The 18,982-nt window shown below is 52.8% G+C and overlaps 1 protein-coding gene across 3 annotated transcripts in view; it reads left to right on the top strand.

Annotated features, from left to right (window-relative positions):
- The window catches only part of LOC140386406 (transmembrane 6 superfamily member 1-like), a 100,023-nt gene that overhangs the window by 44,624 nt on the left and 36,417 nt on the right, over positions 1–18,982 (top strand). For all 3 annotated transcript variants that reach the window (XM_072468722.1, XM_072468723.1, XM_072468724.1), the window contains 2 exons: positions 16,481–16,585; positions 18,113–18,205. In XM_072468722.1, the coding sequence (XP_072324823.1) occupies positions 16,481–16,585; positions 18,113–18,205 (198 nt within the window). The remainder of the gene's footprint in view (positions 1–16,480; positions 16,586–18,112; positions 18,206–18,982) is intronic.

The following is an 18,982-nucleotide window of genomic DNA, read 5'->3' on the forward strand; positions in this document are numbered from 1 at the left end:
CATGGAAAAATATGGGTTGATTAGAAAGAGCCAGCGTGAATTTCTAAAGGGGAAATCGTGTAACTTTTTAAAATTAAATTTGTGTGCCCAATTCATTTTTTCCAATTGAGGGGCAATTTAGCGTGGCCAATCCACCTACCCTGCACATCTTTGGGTTGTGGGGGTGAAACCCACGTAGTCACAGGGAGAATGTGCAAACTCCACACAGACACCAGGGCCGGGATTCGAACCCGGGTCCTCAGCACCGCAGTCCCAGTGCTAACCACTGCGCCATGTGCTGCCCCCTTGATATGTATTAATGATCTAGACCTTGGTGTGCAGGGGACAGTTTCAAAGTTTGCAGATGACACAAACTTGGAAGTATTTGAAACTGTGAAGAGGACAGTGTAGAACTTCAGAAGGTCATAGAAAAGTTGAGTGGGAAGATAGGTGGAAGATGAAGTTCCAATACGATGGAGTGTGGGGTGTGGGATAATGCATTTTGGTAGGAAGAACATGGAGAGACAATGTAAAAGAAGCGGTAAAATTCCTTTTTTTTTTAATAAACCTTTTTATTGGCATTTCCCATATGTATAAACAGTTGTATATATACACATCACATTTTTCCCGTGCTTATTTCCTTTATTATACAGAGAGGTTTAGTTTGTCCTTTGTTTAACTGACCCTATGTGCATTTCGTTGCCCTCTGGATCGGTCTATGGTTCCTCCCCCTTCCCCCTTGTTCCCCCCATCTGTCGTGTTTCTCTCCCCCCCCCCCGGTCTTTTGGTAACTCATCTATCTTGGTGTTTAAAAAAAATACTTACTAGGTTACTCCTCGTTGCTGACCTCGAAGAGGTTTTGGAACAGACCGACAAACTGCCCCCAAGTATCCAGGAAGCCTTCCTCTGACCTGACCCTCGGATGGCGTACTTAATCTTCTCCAGGTGGAGAAATTCCGAGAGGTCAGCGGGCCAGTCTGCAGCTGTGGGTGGTGCTGCCGATCACCAGCCGAGCAGGATTCTCCGGCGTGCGATTAGGGAAGCGAAAGCTAGGACGTTGGCCCCCTTCCCCATGTGTAACTCTGGCTGCTCCGATACCCCAAAGATTGCCACTATTGGGCATGGCTTCACCCTCACCTCCACAACCTTGGACATTGCCTCGGTGAAGGCTGTCTAGAACCCAGCAAGCTTGGGGCAAGCCCAAAACATGTGGGTGTGGTTGGCTGGGCCCCTCTGGCACCGCTCACATTTATCCTCCACCTCCAGGATGAACCTGCTCATACGGGTTCTGGTCAGGTGCGCTCTGTGCACCACTTTGAGCAGCATTAGGTTTAGCCTTGCGCAGGAGCAGGTGGAGTTCACCCTGCTCAGTGCTTCGCTCCAGAGTCCCCATCCTACCTCTGTCCCCAGTTCGTCCTCCATTTTCTCTGGTCTCGACCAGTGGAGTCCGGGCTCTGTTCAGTAGCTGTCCGTATATTTTCCCACATAGCCCCCACTTCTCGTTGCTTGTGCCTATCAGGTCCTCTAGTAGTGTGGTTTCTGGGGCCCCCGGGGTACCCTACTGTCTCTTTGCGGAGGAAGTGCTTTATTTGGAGGTGTCTCAATTCCTGTCCTCTTGCTAGTTTACACTTCCTCGTCAGTTCATCTAGTGTCGCCAGTCTATGCCCTACGTAGAAGTCCCCGACCATCAGTGTCCATCTTTTGAAGGTGGTATCTAGCATGGCTGGGGGAATCTGTGATTGCCGCATATGGGAGCCATGGGGGATATTTTGGTTATCCCGAAGTGTTGTCTCAGCTGGGTCCACGTCCTCAGCATGGCCGCTACCACTGGGCTCGTTGTGTATCTTGTTGAGGAGAATGGGAGTGCTGTTGTGGCCAGGGCCTGGAGGGTCGTTCCTTTACAGGATGCCTCCTCCATTTGTACCCAATCTGTGTCGGGTTCTTGTACCCATCCCCTCACTCTTTCTGCCGTTGCTGCCCAGTTGTAGTAGGTTTGGTAAGGCCAGACCCCCTTTGATTTTCCTTCTTTGCAGTGTCGGCTTGGGAATTCTCGGGTTCTTACCCCCCACACAAACGCCATGATTAGATTGTCTACGTTTTGGAAAAATGCCTTGGGGATGAAGATCGGAATTGATCTAAACAGGAAGTTCGTTCACCTTGATCATCTGCACTCTCCCTGCCAGGGAGTGAGCCCCACCGTTGAAGGACTTTTCTTTCTTCCTCAACCAGGCTGGTCAGGTTCCACTTGTGGATCTGTGTCCAGTCTCTGGCTATCTGGATCCCCAGGTAGCGGAATCTGTTCTGGGCTGTTTTGAACGGGAGCCCCTTCAGCTCTGTCCATCCCCCTTTTGGGTTCACTGGGAATGTCTCGCTTTTACCCAGGTTCAGTTTGTAGCCCGAGAAGGTTCCAAACTCTTTCAGTATTTGCAGTATTGCCTTCAGTCCCTCCCGTGACTTCGAGACATGGAGGAGCAGGTCATCTGCATAGAGTGAGACTCTGTGCTCTCTGTCTCCTCTCTGGATTCCCTTCCAGCTTTTCGCGTCCTTCAGGGCTATCGCCAGGGGTTCGATCGCTAGCGCAAACAAGTGTTCCTCTCTGCAGCTGGAAGTATTCAGAGCTGGTGGTGTTAGTTCGGACACAATGGGAGCATTGTACAGGAGCCACACCCAGGCAGTGAACCCCACTCCTAGCCCAAACCGTTCCAGTACCTCAAGGGGATATTTATATTCAACTCTGTCGAAGGCCTTTTCTGCGTCCAGGGAGACGATCACCTCTGGTGTTCTCTCCCCAGAGAGCGTCATTATTATGTTCAGCAGCCGCCTGATGTTCGCTGTGAGCTGCCTACCCTTGACAAAGCCCGTTTGGTCCTCTGCGACCACCTCTGGTACGCAGCCCTCCAGCCTTCTGGCCAGGACCTTTGCGAGTATTTTCGCATCCACGTTCAGCAGTGAAATGGCTCTGTATGATCCACATTCCGTCAGGTCTTTATCTTTTTTGGGTATCAGTGAAATTGTGGCCTGCGCTAGCGTGGGGGCAGGGTGCCCCCTGCCAGTGAGTCCGTGAACATGTCCCTTCGGTGTGGGGCCAGGACTGGTGCAAATGTTTTGTAGAAGTCCGCCGGGAACCCGTTGGGTCCCGGTGCCTTCCCCACCTGCATGGAGCTGATGCTCTCCATGATTTCTCCCAGGTCTATTGGTGCTTCCAGCTCTCCCCGTCTGTCTTCCCCCACAACAGGTAGTTCCAGTCCGTCTAGGAACTGTTTCATCCCCGCGCCCCCGTTGGGGGGTTCGGAGGCGTACAGTCCCTGGTAGAAGGTCTCAAATGCCCAATTGACCTCCTTTGGTTCTGTTACCAGTCTGCCTCTGTTATCCTTTACCTGCGCTATTTCCATTGTGGCTGCCTGCTTTCTCAACTGGTGAGCCAATAGGCGGCTAACCTTGTCTCCATGTTCGTAGAAGGTCCCCCGTGTCTGGCGGAGTTGGTACACTGCTTTCCTAGTGGATATCACGTTAAAGTCTATTTGCAGCTTTTTTCACTCCGCCAGCAGCTCTACAGTTGGGTCCTCGGAGTATTTTCTGTCGACTTCCAGGATGGAGTCCACAAATTGTTGCCTGGCCACCCTCTCTTCCCTATCTCTGCTTGCGTTGTAGGCTATGAGCTGTTCTCTAATCACGGCCTTCAGTGCCTCCCAGAACATGGAGGGTGAGACGTCCCCGTTTTGGTTGTTACTAACTTAGTTGCCTATGGCCCGCCATGTTTTTTGACAGAAGGCCTTGTCGGCCAGGAGGTCCGTGTCCGGCCTCCACGTGGGGCGCTGGGCCCGGCCTGTCTCCAACCTCACATCCATATAATGTGGAGCGTGGTCAGAGATAATGAGTGCAGAGTACTCCGTTCCCGTGATCCCTGGAAGCACCGATTTCCCCACTGCAAAGAAGTCGATACGGGTGTATACCTTGTGTACTTGCGAGAAGTATGAAAATTCCTTCTCTCCCGGGTGCTGGAACCTCCCTGGGTCCACTGCCCCCATGTGCTCCATAAATGCTCCTAGTTCCCTAGCCATGCCAGTTTTTTTCCGTGCTCTGGGGTTTGATCGGTCGGTCAGTGGGACCTGTACACAGTTGAAGTTGCCCCCCCCCCCCCCATGATCAGTCGGTGTGTGTCAAGATAGGGCATTTCCGCCATGGTCTTCTTTATGAATTCTGTGTCGTCCCAGTTGGGAGCGTACACATTTACCAGTACGACCGGTGGCCCTTCCAGGACACCGCTGACCATGATGTACTGTCCCCCTGGGTCTGTAACTGTCTTGGTTTCCGTAAACCTCGTCCTCTTGCTAATTAATATTGCTACCCCCCCCTAGCCCTCGTCCCGTAGCATGAGTGGTACATCTGTCCCACCCAGCCCTTTCTTACCAGCAGTCGGTCCTTCTCCCTCAGCTGCGTTTCTTGTAGGTAGACTATGTCTTCTTTTAGGCTTCTTAGGTGGGCGAAGATACTGGATCTTTTCACTGGGCCGTTGAGTCCCCTTACGTTCCAGGTAACAATCCTGGTGGGGGGTTTTCGACCCCCTGGTCCTGCGGGATCACCCATACTTACCTGGTGGACATTCCCCTGCCCTCCGGGGTTTCCCTTTGTTAGGGGGCCGTCCCAAATGGCCACAGTCGCTGCTCTCGCCATGAGGTCGGGCCCCAGGGCTCCGGGGTTTCCCTTTGACCAGGGGGCACCCAACATGGCCGCCAGCTATGTGTACGCCACGTGGCTGTGCCCCTACCCTCCAGGGTCACCCTTGGCCCTGAAGCCCTCCCGAGTGGCTGTTTGTAGCACCATCTTGGTTCTTCGCCCTGCTCCATGCCTGCCGAGGCCTGTGTTCGTGCTGCTTATCTACCTCACCCTTCTCTTTGCTTCTCTTTTGTTCTGCGCTCTCCGCCAACTACTCTCCCCCCATAGTCCCTGTCCCCCCCCGTGTTCTTCCTCCCCTTCTGCCCTCTCCCCCCTCTCTTTGTGCCAGACGCTCCCTCTCCCCTGAGAGGTGCGCCGCGGCCCTCCTTTCTTCCTGCAATCCCGTGTTGGCCCTCCTCACTAGCACGGTGGCCCCCCTCCCATTACTTGCCCTGCTCTGGTCCTGTTTTACCTTCCTTTTACTAGCCCTGTCTCGCCCTCCTATCTGCCTCTCTCACCCTCATTTACCTTGCTCCATTGAGAAATAGAATGAGCCCGGAAACGCGTCAGCACAGTCCCGCACAGTGCACCAAACACGTGTGTACAGTTCGTGATCGTATTGTCTCTGTTTGCGGTCTGCCCGCTGCTCTTTTTTCCGATTCTTCCTTTCTTTTCCATCCCCGTCGCTTCATGATGGCCGTTGTGGCTGTCCCTTCCCCAGTTTGTTCACTCTAACGAACTCCTCAGCTGCCGCTGGGGTGTTAAAAAACAGCTCCTTCCCCTCAAATGTTACCCAGAGTTTGGCCGGGAATAACATCCCAAATTTCACATTACTTTTGTCGAGTGCTGATTTGGCCCTGTTCAATTCAGCCCTTTTTTTGGCCAGGTCCGCCCGAATGTCCTGGTGCACCCTTATGATCTTCCCTTCCCACGTGCTCGATTTTGTCTGCCGGGCCCACTTTAGGATTTTTCCCCTGTCTTGGAACCGGTGCAGCTTCACGATAATCGCTCTGGGCTGCTCCCCGGCTTTGGGCCTGGGTTGGAGCGACCTGTGCGCCCTGTCGATTTCTGGGGGCTTTGGAAATTTCTCCCTTCCCATTAGCTTGCCCAGCATTTGGGTGATGAAGCCTGCTGGTTCTCTGCCCTCCATCCCCTCTGGCAAACCCACTATTTTAACATTCTGCCGTCTGGACCTATTTTCCTGGTCCTCCACTTTCCCTCTTCGGCTCCCCTGGGTCGTTACCAGCCTTTTCATCTCGGTTTCCTGAGTTATCATCCTGTCGCTCTGGTCCGAGGCGGCCCTCTCCAACTCCAGAATCGTTTTCTCCTGCGCCTCCACCTTCCTTTCCAGGCCATCGATGGTTCGCTGCATTTTGTCTATTGTCTCCACCAGCATCTCCTTCATCATTGTGTGGAGCTCCGTCCTGAGTGCCTCCCTCATGGCGTTTACCTCAGTTTTAATATCCTCCTATATGGCGTTTATCTCCGTTTTCTGCACACTTCCCCATTCCTCCCCCTGTGCAGGGGGAGGGGGGGGGGGGGTCGCCGCGTTCTGTTCCTGCTCCGCTGCTCGGCTCGCTAGCTTTTCCGCTTCCTGGTTCGCCTGAACCTCCGCCTTGCCCTGGGTCGTCTGCCTGCGCGACCGCAGCTCCTGCCTTTTTCCTTCGCCTTCGCTGTTGCTCCTTCTTACATCTCGCCATCCCCCGATTTATTATTATTTGCAGGCATATTCTGTGCCTTTCTCTTTTTACTGGGTTTTGGTGTGAAAAATAAATTCTTTTTTTTTTCCCCCAAAGAAAAACCCCCCCAAGGGTTTTTTTTTTCTTTTTAAAAACGATTTTTTTTTTTATTAAAAGGATTTAAAAAAAAAAAGTTTTAAAAAATTTTCAGGAGAGAAAACAAAAAGTTGAATAAAAAAATGATTTATTCATTTATTTATTTTTTGTCTCATCCTCTCCGTGCTCTGACTTTCAGGCTGTTTCTTGTTGTGATCCCCACTCCTCCTCCACGTGCAGCTCACCGGGACCAGTCTCTCCTCTCTCGTCTTTTTTTTCTCTTCAGCTCCGTGGAACGGAGCCTTGGCGCCTGAGCAGGGCGAGGGAGGCGGGGCTGATTTCACGGGACTTTAATTTTTTTTAAAACCCGTCGGGAAACCCCCCGAAAAAACCCGGGATTTTGTGGACCTGCGGGAGTCTCTTTGCTGCGACCGCTCCGTTCGCGTACGCCACCGGAAGTCACCAGTGGTAAAGTTCTAAAGAAAGTGCAGGAGCTGAGGGACCTGGGTGTGTACATAGTTCATTGATGGCAGCGAAACAGGTGGAGATAGCAGTTAATAGAGCATATAGGGCTTTATTAATATGCGCACAGCGTACAAGAGCCAGGAGGTTATGCTGACCACTAGCTACCTCAGCTGGAATATTGTGTACAGTTCCGGCTGCCACATTATAGGAAGAATGTAAACACATTGGAGAGAGTAGAGAAGAGGTTTATAAGAATGATTCCAGGGACGTGAAACTTCAGTTATGAGGATAGATTGGAGATGCTGGGGCTGTTCTCCTTGGAGAGAAGAGAAGGCTAAGACGAGATTTGGTAAAGGTGTTCAAAATTACAAGGAGACTGGAGAAAGTCAATAGAGAGAAACTATTCCCGCTTGTAAATAGATCAAGAAAGAGAGGGCACAGATTTAAAGTGCAAAAGAAACAAATGTGATGTGAGAAAAAACTTTTTCACGCAAGGAGTGGTTCGGGTCTGGAAGAAGTGTGGTGGAGGCAGATTCAGTCGAGGGTATTCGATGATTACTTGAACAGAAACTATGTGTAGAGATATGGGGAAAAGGCAGGGGAGTAGCACTAAGTCATTAGAGAGCCGGAGCGGACATGAGAGACTAAATGGCCTCCTTCTGATCCGTAACAACTCTCTGATCTATTTTTATACTCAACAGCCATTAAATGTTTTTGAATTGCCTAGTTAAACATAATAGCATAAATTGTGATTAAATTGAGTTGGATAAAGTACTTAAGATGCTCAGTGTTTTACATAACGACATATAAAAAACGATGACCAGGAGTGAGTTAGCTACTCTATCTGACTTATCCCATACAGTTGCGATGAATTGTGCATATTCCCGATCCCAGCACGTAATCTCTTCAGAGCGGCGAAAACTAAAGCCAAAACCCTAGGTGAATTAAGAGGCTACAAAATTTGGAAAATTCCTACCTGTCCCCTCCTTAGCTAAATCAAAACTAGCTGAAGGGACCACCTTGCTCCTGATAAGTCACACAAGCTATCTGGCACTCATAAAAAATTGGATCCGACTCTCATTTGAAGAAATTAAGCAAATCAATGTCCATTTCACAAGCTGACAACCTGTTGCAAAAGTTCACTATTCACTGGAAAAGAGGAACTTCCTCCTCATATCTAACACAGTTCTGCTGTTTCGTAACGTGCAAGGCTGTCATTGGCTCTCCCTAACCTATTCAGTTGCAACAATCAGTCTACAGAAACACAATTTAGTCACTCCATATTCTGTCAGAGCCCGATCTAATCGCCCCATGTCTGCACTTCTGTAGAGCCTCAGCACTTTGACCCTTTCTGGATTACTGAATTGCTTTCTTTATGCTGGGAATTTATCTAATGGCCCTCTTCTGTACCCTTGCTAGAGCCTCAGTAGCACCCTTTATGTCAGGAGACAATGGGTGAGATTCTCCACTCCCACGCTGGTTGGCAGAATCGCCTGGGCCGTCATTTCCTGGGACGCCGGTCCGACACCCTCCCGCGATTCTCCCAAGCGGTGGGAACGGCCCCGTCGAGTTCCGCGGGCCGCAGGCCGGGGAATCGCCGGAGACACCCAAAATGGCGATTCTCCGGCACCCCCGCTATTCTCAGGCCCGGATGGGCCGAGCGGCCAGGCCACAATGGCGGGTTCCCCCCGGCGCCGTCCACACCTGGTCGCTGCCGTCGTGAACGGTGCGTGAACGCTGGGGGGGCAGCCTGTGGGGGGGCAAGGGGGATCCTGCAATGGGGGGTACCTGAAATGTGGGGTGGCCCGCGATCGGTGCCCACCGATCGTTGGGCCGTCCTCTCTGAAGGAGGACCTCCTTCCTTCCACGGCCCCGCAAGATCCGTCCGCCATCTTCTTGCGGGGCAGACTTAGAGAGGACGACAACCATGCATGCGCGGGTTGGCGCCGGCCAACCCGCGCATGCGCGGATAACGGCAGTAATGCGGCTCCGGCTGCGTCATCTATGCGGCGCCGCCTTTACGCGGATGACAAGGCCTGCCGCGTGTAGGTGATGCGGCCCCGATCCTAGCCCATTGTCAGGGCCTGAATCGGTCGGGATCGGGGCCGGTTCGCGCCGTCGTGAACCTCGACGGCGTTCACGACGGCGCGGCCACTTCGCGCGGGAGTGGAGAAATCCGCCCAATAAGTGAACACAGTATTCTAACTGAGGCCTAACCAAGATCTTGTACAAGGACACAAAGAAAGTGAATTGTTCTATAAATACATCCTAGCACCTTATTTGCATTGGCTATAACTTCATTGCATTGTTCATGAACCTTTAGAGATTGATCGACTATAATGCCCAGGGATCTTTCGTTCTCCATCAGTTCTCCATCATTTTCCCAAAGTGAAGTCCTCATTCACCATGTGCCCTGCCCACATGAACAATATTGCATTTTTCTTTTTGTTATCCAATTAAGGGGCAATTTAGCATGGCTAATCCACCTAACCGCACATCTTTGGCTTGTGGGGGTGAGACCCATGAAAATATGGGGAAAACATGCAAACTCCACACAGACAATGACCTGGGGCGAAATTCTCTGTTATCGGCGCAAAGTCCGCCGACCGGCGGCAAAAACGGCGCAAATCCCACCTGCATCACGCCGCCCCAAACGTCGCAAAGTCTCCGGCCCGGAATGGGCTAGCAGCGACGTGACGCTCTCCGCGCTGGCTCACGTGGTTCACGCCGTGTGGCGTGTGTGACGGCTCATTAAGGACGCGCTGCTCCCCCCACCCTACCAGAACACCCGACCGGATGGCCGCCCGCCGCTCAGCCCCGAGGTTCCAGTCTCGTGACATTGAGGCGCTCCTGGATGCAGTGGAGCAGAGGAGGGAGGCCCTGTATCCCGGGCATGACCGCAGAGTTGCCCCACGCCACAGCCGGCGTCTGTGGAGGGAGGTGGCAGAGGCCGTCACCGCTGTGGCCCTGACACCACGGACAGGCACCCAGAGCCACAAGAAAGTGAACGTCCTCGTCAGAGCAGCCAGGGTGAGCCTCCCCCCTCCCCGATATCCATATCCCCCATATCCCCCCTCCCCCATATCCCCCATATCCCCCACACCCATATCCCCCCTCCCCCATATCCCCCTCCCCATATCCCCCATAACCCCCCTCCCCATATCCACCATATCCGCCTTCCCCCATTTCCCCAAGTGAATCCAGCCCTAACCTTAACCTCTGCAATACACGCGCAACCGATGGCGTGCATTCATATACCTGTCTAACACTGTTGCCTTTTACCCCTGCCACCGCCCCCCCCCCCCCCCCCCCCCCCCCCCCCCACACACACACAGGAGAAACGCGCACACAACACCAGGGAGCATGTGAGGACTGGAGGAGGCCCCGCTGATGAGAGGCCACTGACCGAACATGAGGGAAGGGCCCTGGAACTGGCTGGCGGACCTGTCGACCAGGAGGTTGCTGATGCAGAGGTCGGGGGCCCACCAGCAAGTGAGCCACCAACAGCCCGTCCCCATATCACCCTCCCCCATATCCCCCTCCCCATATCCCCCCTCCCCTATATCCCCCTCCCCCATATCATGTCTAACCATGCATGCTTCATTGTGTATCGCAGGAGCAAATGTCGAGGCACCCATCCCCGCAGATGTAGACCGCCTGCATGATGCCCCTCGGAGACCACGGGAGACGGAGAGACCCAGACCCTCTGGCATGCGACGCCCGCACGATGTCCCTCGGAGACCACTGGAGATGGAGAGACCTGGAGCAACAAGGAGACGACACCCCCGTCTCGTGCGGGTGCGACGACGCAGGCGTGTGCCATCCAGTGACGAGAGGGGCAGCCACAGGCCCCCGTCACAGCTGAGCCACGGAACCACTACCCAGGACACCACTACCCAGGACACCCCTACCCAGGACACCACTACCCAGGAAACTGAAATACCGGACAGTGACACAGAGTGGATGGGTGGAGACGAACTGCCACCCCAAAGTGCCATGGACTCAGAGTGGGACGAAGAGCACGATACAACGCCACTGCTGTCACCAACACCCTCCACCATCGCAGAAACACTCACCTCGGTTGGGCACTTTAGTGATGAGGCGTCTGGTACACTCACTGGTGCGCACAACACAGCCGTCCCGGTACAGCAGGTGGAGGTAGGAGCAGCAGAGGGGTCGGGCGGTCGGAGGGCAGCCCAGCCCAAGCGAACATCTGCCGCCCAGATGGATCCCGGGTTCCTGGAGTTACCACACCCACCCATAGATCCGATGCAACCACCGAACCTGAGACGAGCGAAGAGGGTGACGGCCGGCTTGCGGCGGCTGCAGTCGCAGGTGGAGGAGTCCACCCGCGTCCAGGAGCTGGGAGTGGTGCCGGTCATGCATGCCACCCAGGCCGACACCGCACGGGTGGCGTCCGCGGTGGAGGCAATGTGTGCGACGGTGTCAGACATGGGGAACGATTTGCGAGGCCTGGGGCTTTCCGTGCAGGCGGCGTCTGTGGCCCAGGACATGGCTGCCCTCTCACAGGAGGCCATGAGCCAGCGCCAGCGGCAGATGGCAGAGGCGCTCAACGCCATAGCCCAGTCTCTGCAGGCCATGGCCCAGTCTCTGCAGGCCATGGCCCAGATCCAGCTGGCCATCGCTGAGGGCATCGGCGCCATTGCCCATGTGCGAGCCGGCGTCGCACAGTCACAGACAGGGTTTGCCAATTCCCTGAGCTCCATGGCTGCAAACCTGCAGACCCCTGTCGATACCAGCACGGGCCTCCAGGACTGGCAGCGCCAGATGTCGGGGGGGCGTCGGATGGCCAGTCCGTTCGCATCCCCCACCCATGTAGAGGCCTGGGGGCCATCGGGCACCCCGAGGGAGGAGGAGGTGCTGTGGTCCGTCCCGGGTCCCCCTGTAGGGGAGGTCCCGGAACACCGCGACACCTCGGACTCCCCCCCTTCCGTCCCAGGTGCATTGGATGGGCAAGGGGCAGGACCGGCTGGCAGCTCGCCATCCCAGTCGCCCGGGCCGCAGCCTGGCCCATCTAGGCCAGGACTCCCCAGGAAACGGCCGCCAAAGGGATCCTGTGTCAGAGGGCAGGAATCACAGGAGTCCACCTCCAGTTCTGCTGTACCGTCTGGGGAACCACGTAGACGTAGTCATAGGGTCCGTAAGGCCAAACAATTAGACACTGAGTAAGTTGGCACGGGTGCAGGGCACAGATGAGTTTTAAGGGCTAGGGCACGTGCATGAACTCCTTTTGTTATTAAAGTCAATGTTACACCTACCGAAGCTGCCTTTGTGCTCTGTCCAAAGCGTGCGGGGGTGTCATGTACGTTGAGCGCAAGTGTGTGTGTGAGGGGTGGTCTTACCTCAGCCTCAGGTGCGTCTGCCCCCTTCCCCCTGGGCCGCCATCAACATCCCCCCGGGCAGAGGACGGGACCGTGCGCTGCAGTGTCACAGCCGCATGCAGGGATGGTCCGGATGGATGGTGGTACTGTGGCCATGGGTCAGACATAGTCCAACGATGTGGAGCCAGGAGTTCATTGCAGAGCGGGTTGTCATCATCCTCCATGGCCTGCAATAGACACGCGTCCACCGGCAACTGTGTGAGCCCGGCCGTTGTGCCGCAGGTGGATCGGCAATGGGGGGGTGGTGTGCATGTGGGTGGGGTGGGTGGGGTTGGGGAGGGGGGTGAGGGTGCTGGGTGGGTGGATGGGTGGGGGGTGTGGGTGGTCGGCTGTTGCCATGGTGTGCGTTCTGTGGCCATACTACCCGATTCCCACGCCCATCTAGTTCGTGAAGCGGGCGGCTATCAGCCTGGCCCGTGCCCGCTGGCCCAGCCGGTAACGGTGGACAGCCACCCGCCCGTGTCTAGCCCGTCTGCCCTGACCATTGCCCCCATCCCCCTCATCTGGGGAGGACTGCGCCTCTTTTTCTGCTGCTCCTGCACTCCGCCCTCCTCTGCCTGCGGCACATCGCCCCTCTGCTGGGCTATATTGTGCAGGACTCAGCACACCACAATGATGCGGCCGACCCTATCTGACCGATACTGGAGGGCGCCCCCAGAGAGGTCCAGGCACCTGAAACGCATCTTCAGCTCGCCAAAGCACCTCTCTATCACTCCCCTTGTCGCTACATGGGCATCATTGTAGCGGTTCTCCGCCTCATTGCGTGGCCTCCGTATAGGCGTCATAAGCCACGATCGCAATGGGTAGCCCCTGTCACCCAGCAACCAGCCCCTCAGCCGGGGATGGCGTCCCTCGTACATGCCGGTGATGTATGACCGCGACAACACGTATGAGTCGTGTACACTGCCCGGGTAACGGGCGCAGACGTGCAGGATCATCATGCGGTGGTCGCAGACCACCTGTATGTTCATCGACTAGGTCCCCTTCCTATTGGTGAACACGGCCCTGTTATCTGCAGGTGGCCGCACGGCGACGTGCATCCCATCAATCGCGCCCTGGACCATGGGGAACCCGGCCACGGCAGAGAAGCCCACGGCCCGGGCATCTTGGCTGGCCCGGTCCACAGGGAAGCGGATGTAGCCGTGCGCCATGGCATATAGGGCGTCTGTCACTGCCCGGATGCACCGGTGCACCGATGACTGCGATATGCCGGACAGGTCCCCACTCGGTGCCTGGAATGACCCCGTTGCATAAATGTTCAGGGCCACCGTATCCTTGACGGACACGGGGAGAGAGTGTCCCCCGCCAGTGCCACGCGGTGACAGGTGCGCCAGCAGGTGGCTGATGCGTGCCACGGTTTCCCGGCTCATCCGGAGTCTCCTCCTGCATTCCCGGTCCGTGAGGTCCTGGTATGACTGCCGGTACACATGGGGCGCCCTCAGGTGCCTCCGTTGCCGTGGGGCCGCGACGTCCTCCTCCCCCTCCTCGTCCTGTCGGTCAGGTGTACCTCCAGCCTGGTCGGCTACCGTCTGCCCCTCTGCGGCAGCCTGCGCCGCCTCTCTGGCACGCTCCTCCTCCTCCTCCTCCTCATCCAGGGCAACATGGACATTAGCGGCTGCTGCCACGGCGGCCAACATCGCTGGCTGATCGGAAAACATGATGGCCTGGGGGGGGGGGGGGGGGAACGACGACATGTCATCATTGCCCATACCCCCTCCTCCCCCCAGCCAGGTGGCATGGACCGCATGGGTCCGACTGTTGGAGGCTGGCACCTGGCCAGGTGGACCAACTCACTTGCCACCCCCCCCCCCCCCCACGTCCCTCCCCAGCACGGACCCCGTCTCCCCCTCCCCGGCACGGACCCACCCCCATCCCCCTCCCCGGCACGGACCCCAATCTCCTCCCCGGCACGGACCCCATCCCCCTCCCCGGCACGGACCCCATTCCCCCTCCCCGGCATGGACCCCATCCTCCTCCCCAGCACGGACCCCATCCTCCTCCCCGGCACGGACCCCATCCTCCTCCCCGGCACTCACCCCCCCCCCTCCTGGCACTCCCCCGGAGCCCAGCCCACTCTAACCAACCCCCTGCCGCACACACACACACAAAACCCTACACACACCTCTCCCCCACACATTCAGACTGCGGCCACGCCATCGCCTCTCCAGCGGCCAACCCCCCAGGCCGTCACCCACCTCCACGCTGGTCGGCGTAAACCTTGAGCACTGGTTGACGCCGATTGAAAGGTGGTTTGATTTACGCCGACGTGACCCGTCATCACGTCGACGGGACTTCGGCCCATCCGGACGGGAGAATATCGGCAGCCCCAAAATCGATTGCCTTGCGCCCACCCGTGCCATTCTCCGAGGTGTGCGGCGCCATTGACGCCCCGCCGACTTTTCCCCCTTCGGAGACTTCGGCGGGCGGCGGGGGCGGAATTCACGGCGGCCAACGGCCATTCTCCGACCTGCTGGGGGGTCGGAGAATCTCGCCCCTGGAGCTGGGATCAAAACCAGGTCCTTGGCGTGTGAGGCAGCAGTGCTAACCACTGCGCCACCATGCCGTCACGTGCTTTTCTAAGTTAAACATTGTTTATCACTCACAGACCAAAAGCCCCAAGACATCTCGATCGGTCTGTAGTAGTAGAGCATGACCTACAGTTATGACTCTTGTATAAATCTCTGTATCTTCTTCAAATGTGATGGGCAGCACAGTGGCATAGCGGTTAGCACTGCTGCCGCAGAGCTGCAGGGATCCGGGTTTAATTCCAGTCTTGGGTGACTGCGTGGCATTTGCACGTTCTCAGGGAACTCCGGTTTCCTCCCACAGTCTAAAGATGTGCAGGTTAGGTGGATTGGCCATGCTCAATTGCCCTTCAGTGTCCAAAAAGATGTTTAGGTTCGGTTAAGGGGTTATTGGGATAGGACGGGGGAGTGAGCATGGGTGGATTGCTCTTTCAACAGGTCGGTGCAGACTCGATGGGCCAAATGACCACCTTCTGCATTGTAGCGATTCTCTGATACCCCAACAGCTACACTGAGATCAGTAATGTAAATAGCAACGGTCTTAACACTAATTCCTGCTGAAGTCTGTAATGTTTTGCATGGGAATCTGCCGCAAGCGGCTCACCTTCGGCGGGACTGGAAGATCCCGCTAGCAAGAAGGGCAGGAAAATCCCACCCAATGACTGAAATGTATTGGGGCTCCTGGTTTCTGGCCATTGTCGTCAACAGATGCAATTTAACATGCTGCCGACAATGAAATGAATGGGCGTTAGGTTTATCACATACCACAGCCCCCCTCCCTTTTTCAGAATTAGCGAATTTAAACCCCAGTGTGTTTTACCAATCATTTTTTAATGTAAAAGGTTTGGATTACTAAGTATTAAATACTACTGCCAAGGATCTTGGAAAGAAATACTTAACATGTTTAAATGACAATCTTCTGTCTGTTAATTAAGAGAGGCATTTAAGAAAGAAAGATTTGCATTTATCTTGTGCCTTTCACAAATAGCAGTGTGATAATGACCAGCTAATCTATTTTATTGATGTTAGTTAAGTATTGGCACTGTTCGTAAAAAATGCTATGATCCGTTACATTCACCAGAAAGCGAAAATTTCCTTTTGTGTCTCTTTCAAAAGACAGCATTCCAACAGTGTGGCACTTCCTGAATACCGCACTAGAGTATCAACATAGTTCCCGCTTGGGTCACTGTCTGTGCTGAGTCTGCACGTTCTCCCCGAGTCTGCGTGGGTTTCCTCCGGGTGCTCCGGTTTCCTCCCACAAGACCCGAAAGATGTGCTTGTTAGGTGAATTGGACATTCTGAATTCTTCCTCTGTGTACCCGAATAGGCGCTGGAGTGTGGCGACTGGAGGATTTTCACAGTAACATCATTGCAGTGTTAATGTAAGCCTATTTGTGACAATAATAAAGATTATTATAATAAAAGATTATGATTTGTAGTTCTGAAGGTTCTGATTTGGGGTTTGAACCTGTGACTTTTTGACTCAGCGGTAACAGAACTCCCAGTGGGCCATGGGTACCAGTTTGCCCACTTAAAATAAACTGGTTAATTCTGGCAAAACAGCAGAGGAATATCAAGTGAACACGTTACATATTCATTTGCAGATATCATGAAGTCTTTGCAGGCTTACATTTGATTTGATCTATTTGAAACAAAAGCTTAATTTCCGTTATTTCAGGCTATTGAAACTGTTCAAAGGAAGAGTCTGCTACGGAGACCCTGCGACTTGTTGTTGGCCATTTCTCTCATTCTGGCTATTGGATTCAGCCTCTTCCGAGGATTGGTAAGGAAAGCATAAAAGATATTTTCTTTCTGATTCACCAGAGCGCTGCAACATAATGAAGAATTAAGCTTAAAAGGTTAATTTGTTGTTGCCTGAATCAAACTCTTGCTTTCAAAAATGCTTTCAAACTCTTGTCTTTACTCTGTCTCTTCCAATACCTCAACCCTAAAACCAACATGCTATCCAACTGTTTCAGGACCTTACTAATTTAATTAGTCTGGTTTGATGAATGTAGGAATTTCAGGTATATATTTAGTGCTGTAAGGGTTAAAAACCTGGGTTAGTATGTGGATGACTGCTACAGTAATATTTTTAAAGTATCCTGATTTGCAAGACAGCTAGGCTTCTTGGGAGCCAGAGGTGCAATTAAAGCATTGTAAAAGTTTGGGCTACTGGGTATTATTTATCAAAGCAGATTACTGCTGATGCTGGAAGTATCCCTGTGGAGTAGTTAATTGGAGATATTGTGGTCAGGTTAGTGAGATGATGTAGTTAATGGGAGGAGCTAAAGTTGAAGCAGTGAGGTGTTGAGGTTCAGTTTTTGTTTTGAAACACCAGGTTAAGGTCCAACAGGTTTGTTTCAAATCACTAGCTTTCAGAGCACTGCTCCTTCCTCAGGTGAATGAAGAGGTAGGTTCCAGAAACATATATGTAGACAAAGTCAAAGATGCAAGACAATACTTTTGAATGAACTTTAAATTCAAAGTATCGTCTTGCATCTTTGACTTTGTCTATATATATGTTTCTGGAACATACCTCTTCATTCACCTGAGGAAGGAGCAGTGCTCCGAAAGCTAGTGATTTGAAACAAACCTGTTGGACTTTAACCTGGTGTTGTAGACTTCTTACTGTTCTCACCCCAGTCTAACACCAGCATCTCCACATCACAGTTTTAGTTTGTGGCTGGAAGGCAAGCTGAGAACTTTATGAAGAAAATTATTCTGACAGGGTTCAGGTCTATCTTTTCAAACCGTCGCAAAATACATCCCTGTATGGCAAGTATTCTTGAGTGCTAACTGTATTTAAAAGTAGATTGAGATCTGATATAGTTCTGTTGTTTGAGTGGAAATAAAGATGGCAGTTAAGGGTTATTGTGTCACTGTATTGATTAGTATTGTTTAAGTGGTAATTGTAAGCTATTTTCTTGAGTACTGTAAAAGATATTTTAATACTGTGTTCGTAATAAAATTTGTTGAATATACCATATGCTTATTTTGAGTGAAATCACTCATGGAGCGAAATATCCTTTGCTCATAGTCTTAAAAAAGTAATATAAAATATTGGGGGTTCTATCCAGTATCCTAGCCACTGTTGGGACCTTGTCCAGGATCATAATACTGCATTAAAACTAACATAACAGCAAACATAAGTAGTGGCTTCACAGTATACTTTACATTCAAAGAGTATAAACACTGGGGAATTCCTATAAATTACAGTGTGCAGAACATGGAGGTGCTGTGCCATTCTCTCACTATACTCTCCCAGCTATCTCAGCACTCTGTACTGATGACTTATTATTGTCCACAGGTAGCTTTGGATTGCCCTATCAAGATGTGTCGACAATACCTACGGCTCCAAGAGCCATACCTGAGAGATCCCGCAGCCTATCCAAAGATACAGGTAAGATTGAACTGAGATCAGCAAAATACCGCAGGCGCTGGAATCTGAAACAAACAGACGATGCTGGGAAAGACTCAGCAGATTGGCAGAATCTGTAGGGACGGAGAAGCAGAGTTAATGTTTCGAGTCCTTTTAGCTCTTCATCAGAACTGAGAGAGAGAGGAAAAATCTGTTAAATTGCAGCAGAAGTCAAAACAAGAGACAGGTGACCAGGCAAAAGGGAGGGGGAAGAAGTGTCTCTGCATTGAGAAAAAAATGTATGGGGCATCAAAAAAGGGGGTTATGGGAGAAGAGAAACGTTAGAGTCTATAGTTGTTGAACTCAGTGTTGAACTCAAAAATTGACTTGAGATTTTGGTTGGTCAGTCAGTTTAGTTTTATTATTCATGTAACTGTGAATAAATGAGATTGACATTAATGTTGTTTAATTATGAATCTTGGTTATACACACTGGCTATATGTTTTCATTTATTATGCTAAATAAGAGTTGGAGGGAGAGACACTGAGCTTAGTGTCTGGAGAAAGATCAACTTTACTCACTGGGAGGGAAATTGAACATCATTCCACCCATTTTTAGGGACGAAATAGCAACTTTGTGGGTGGTGAATTTTGGGTACCTATTATCTCCAGAAAAATGCCAGAAGCTGTCGACTTCGAAGTGTGCAGGGCACCCACCTTAAACTGGTGTTAGGTGCTTTGCAAGCCAGATTGAGGTTCCAATGTGGCTGTAGGATCCCAGCATAAAATTGGCCTTGGTGTCGGTGGAGCTGCTGCTGCA

This window comes from Scyliorhinus torazame, chromosome 12 (genome assembly GCF_047496885.1).
Source record: "Scyliorhinus torazame isolate Kashiwa2021f chromosome 12, sScyTor2.1, whole genome shotgun sequence".
Lineage (NCBI taxonomy): Eukaryota > Metazoa > Chordata > Chondrichthyes > Carcharhiniformes > Scyliorhinidae > Scyliorhinus > Scyliorhinus torazame.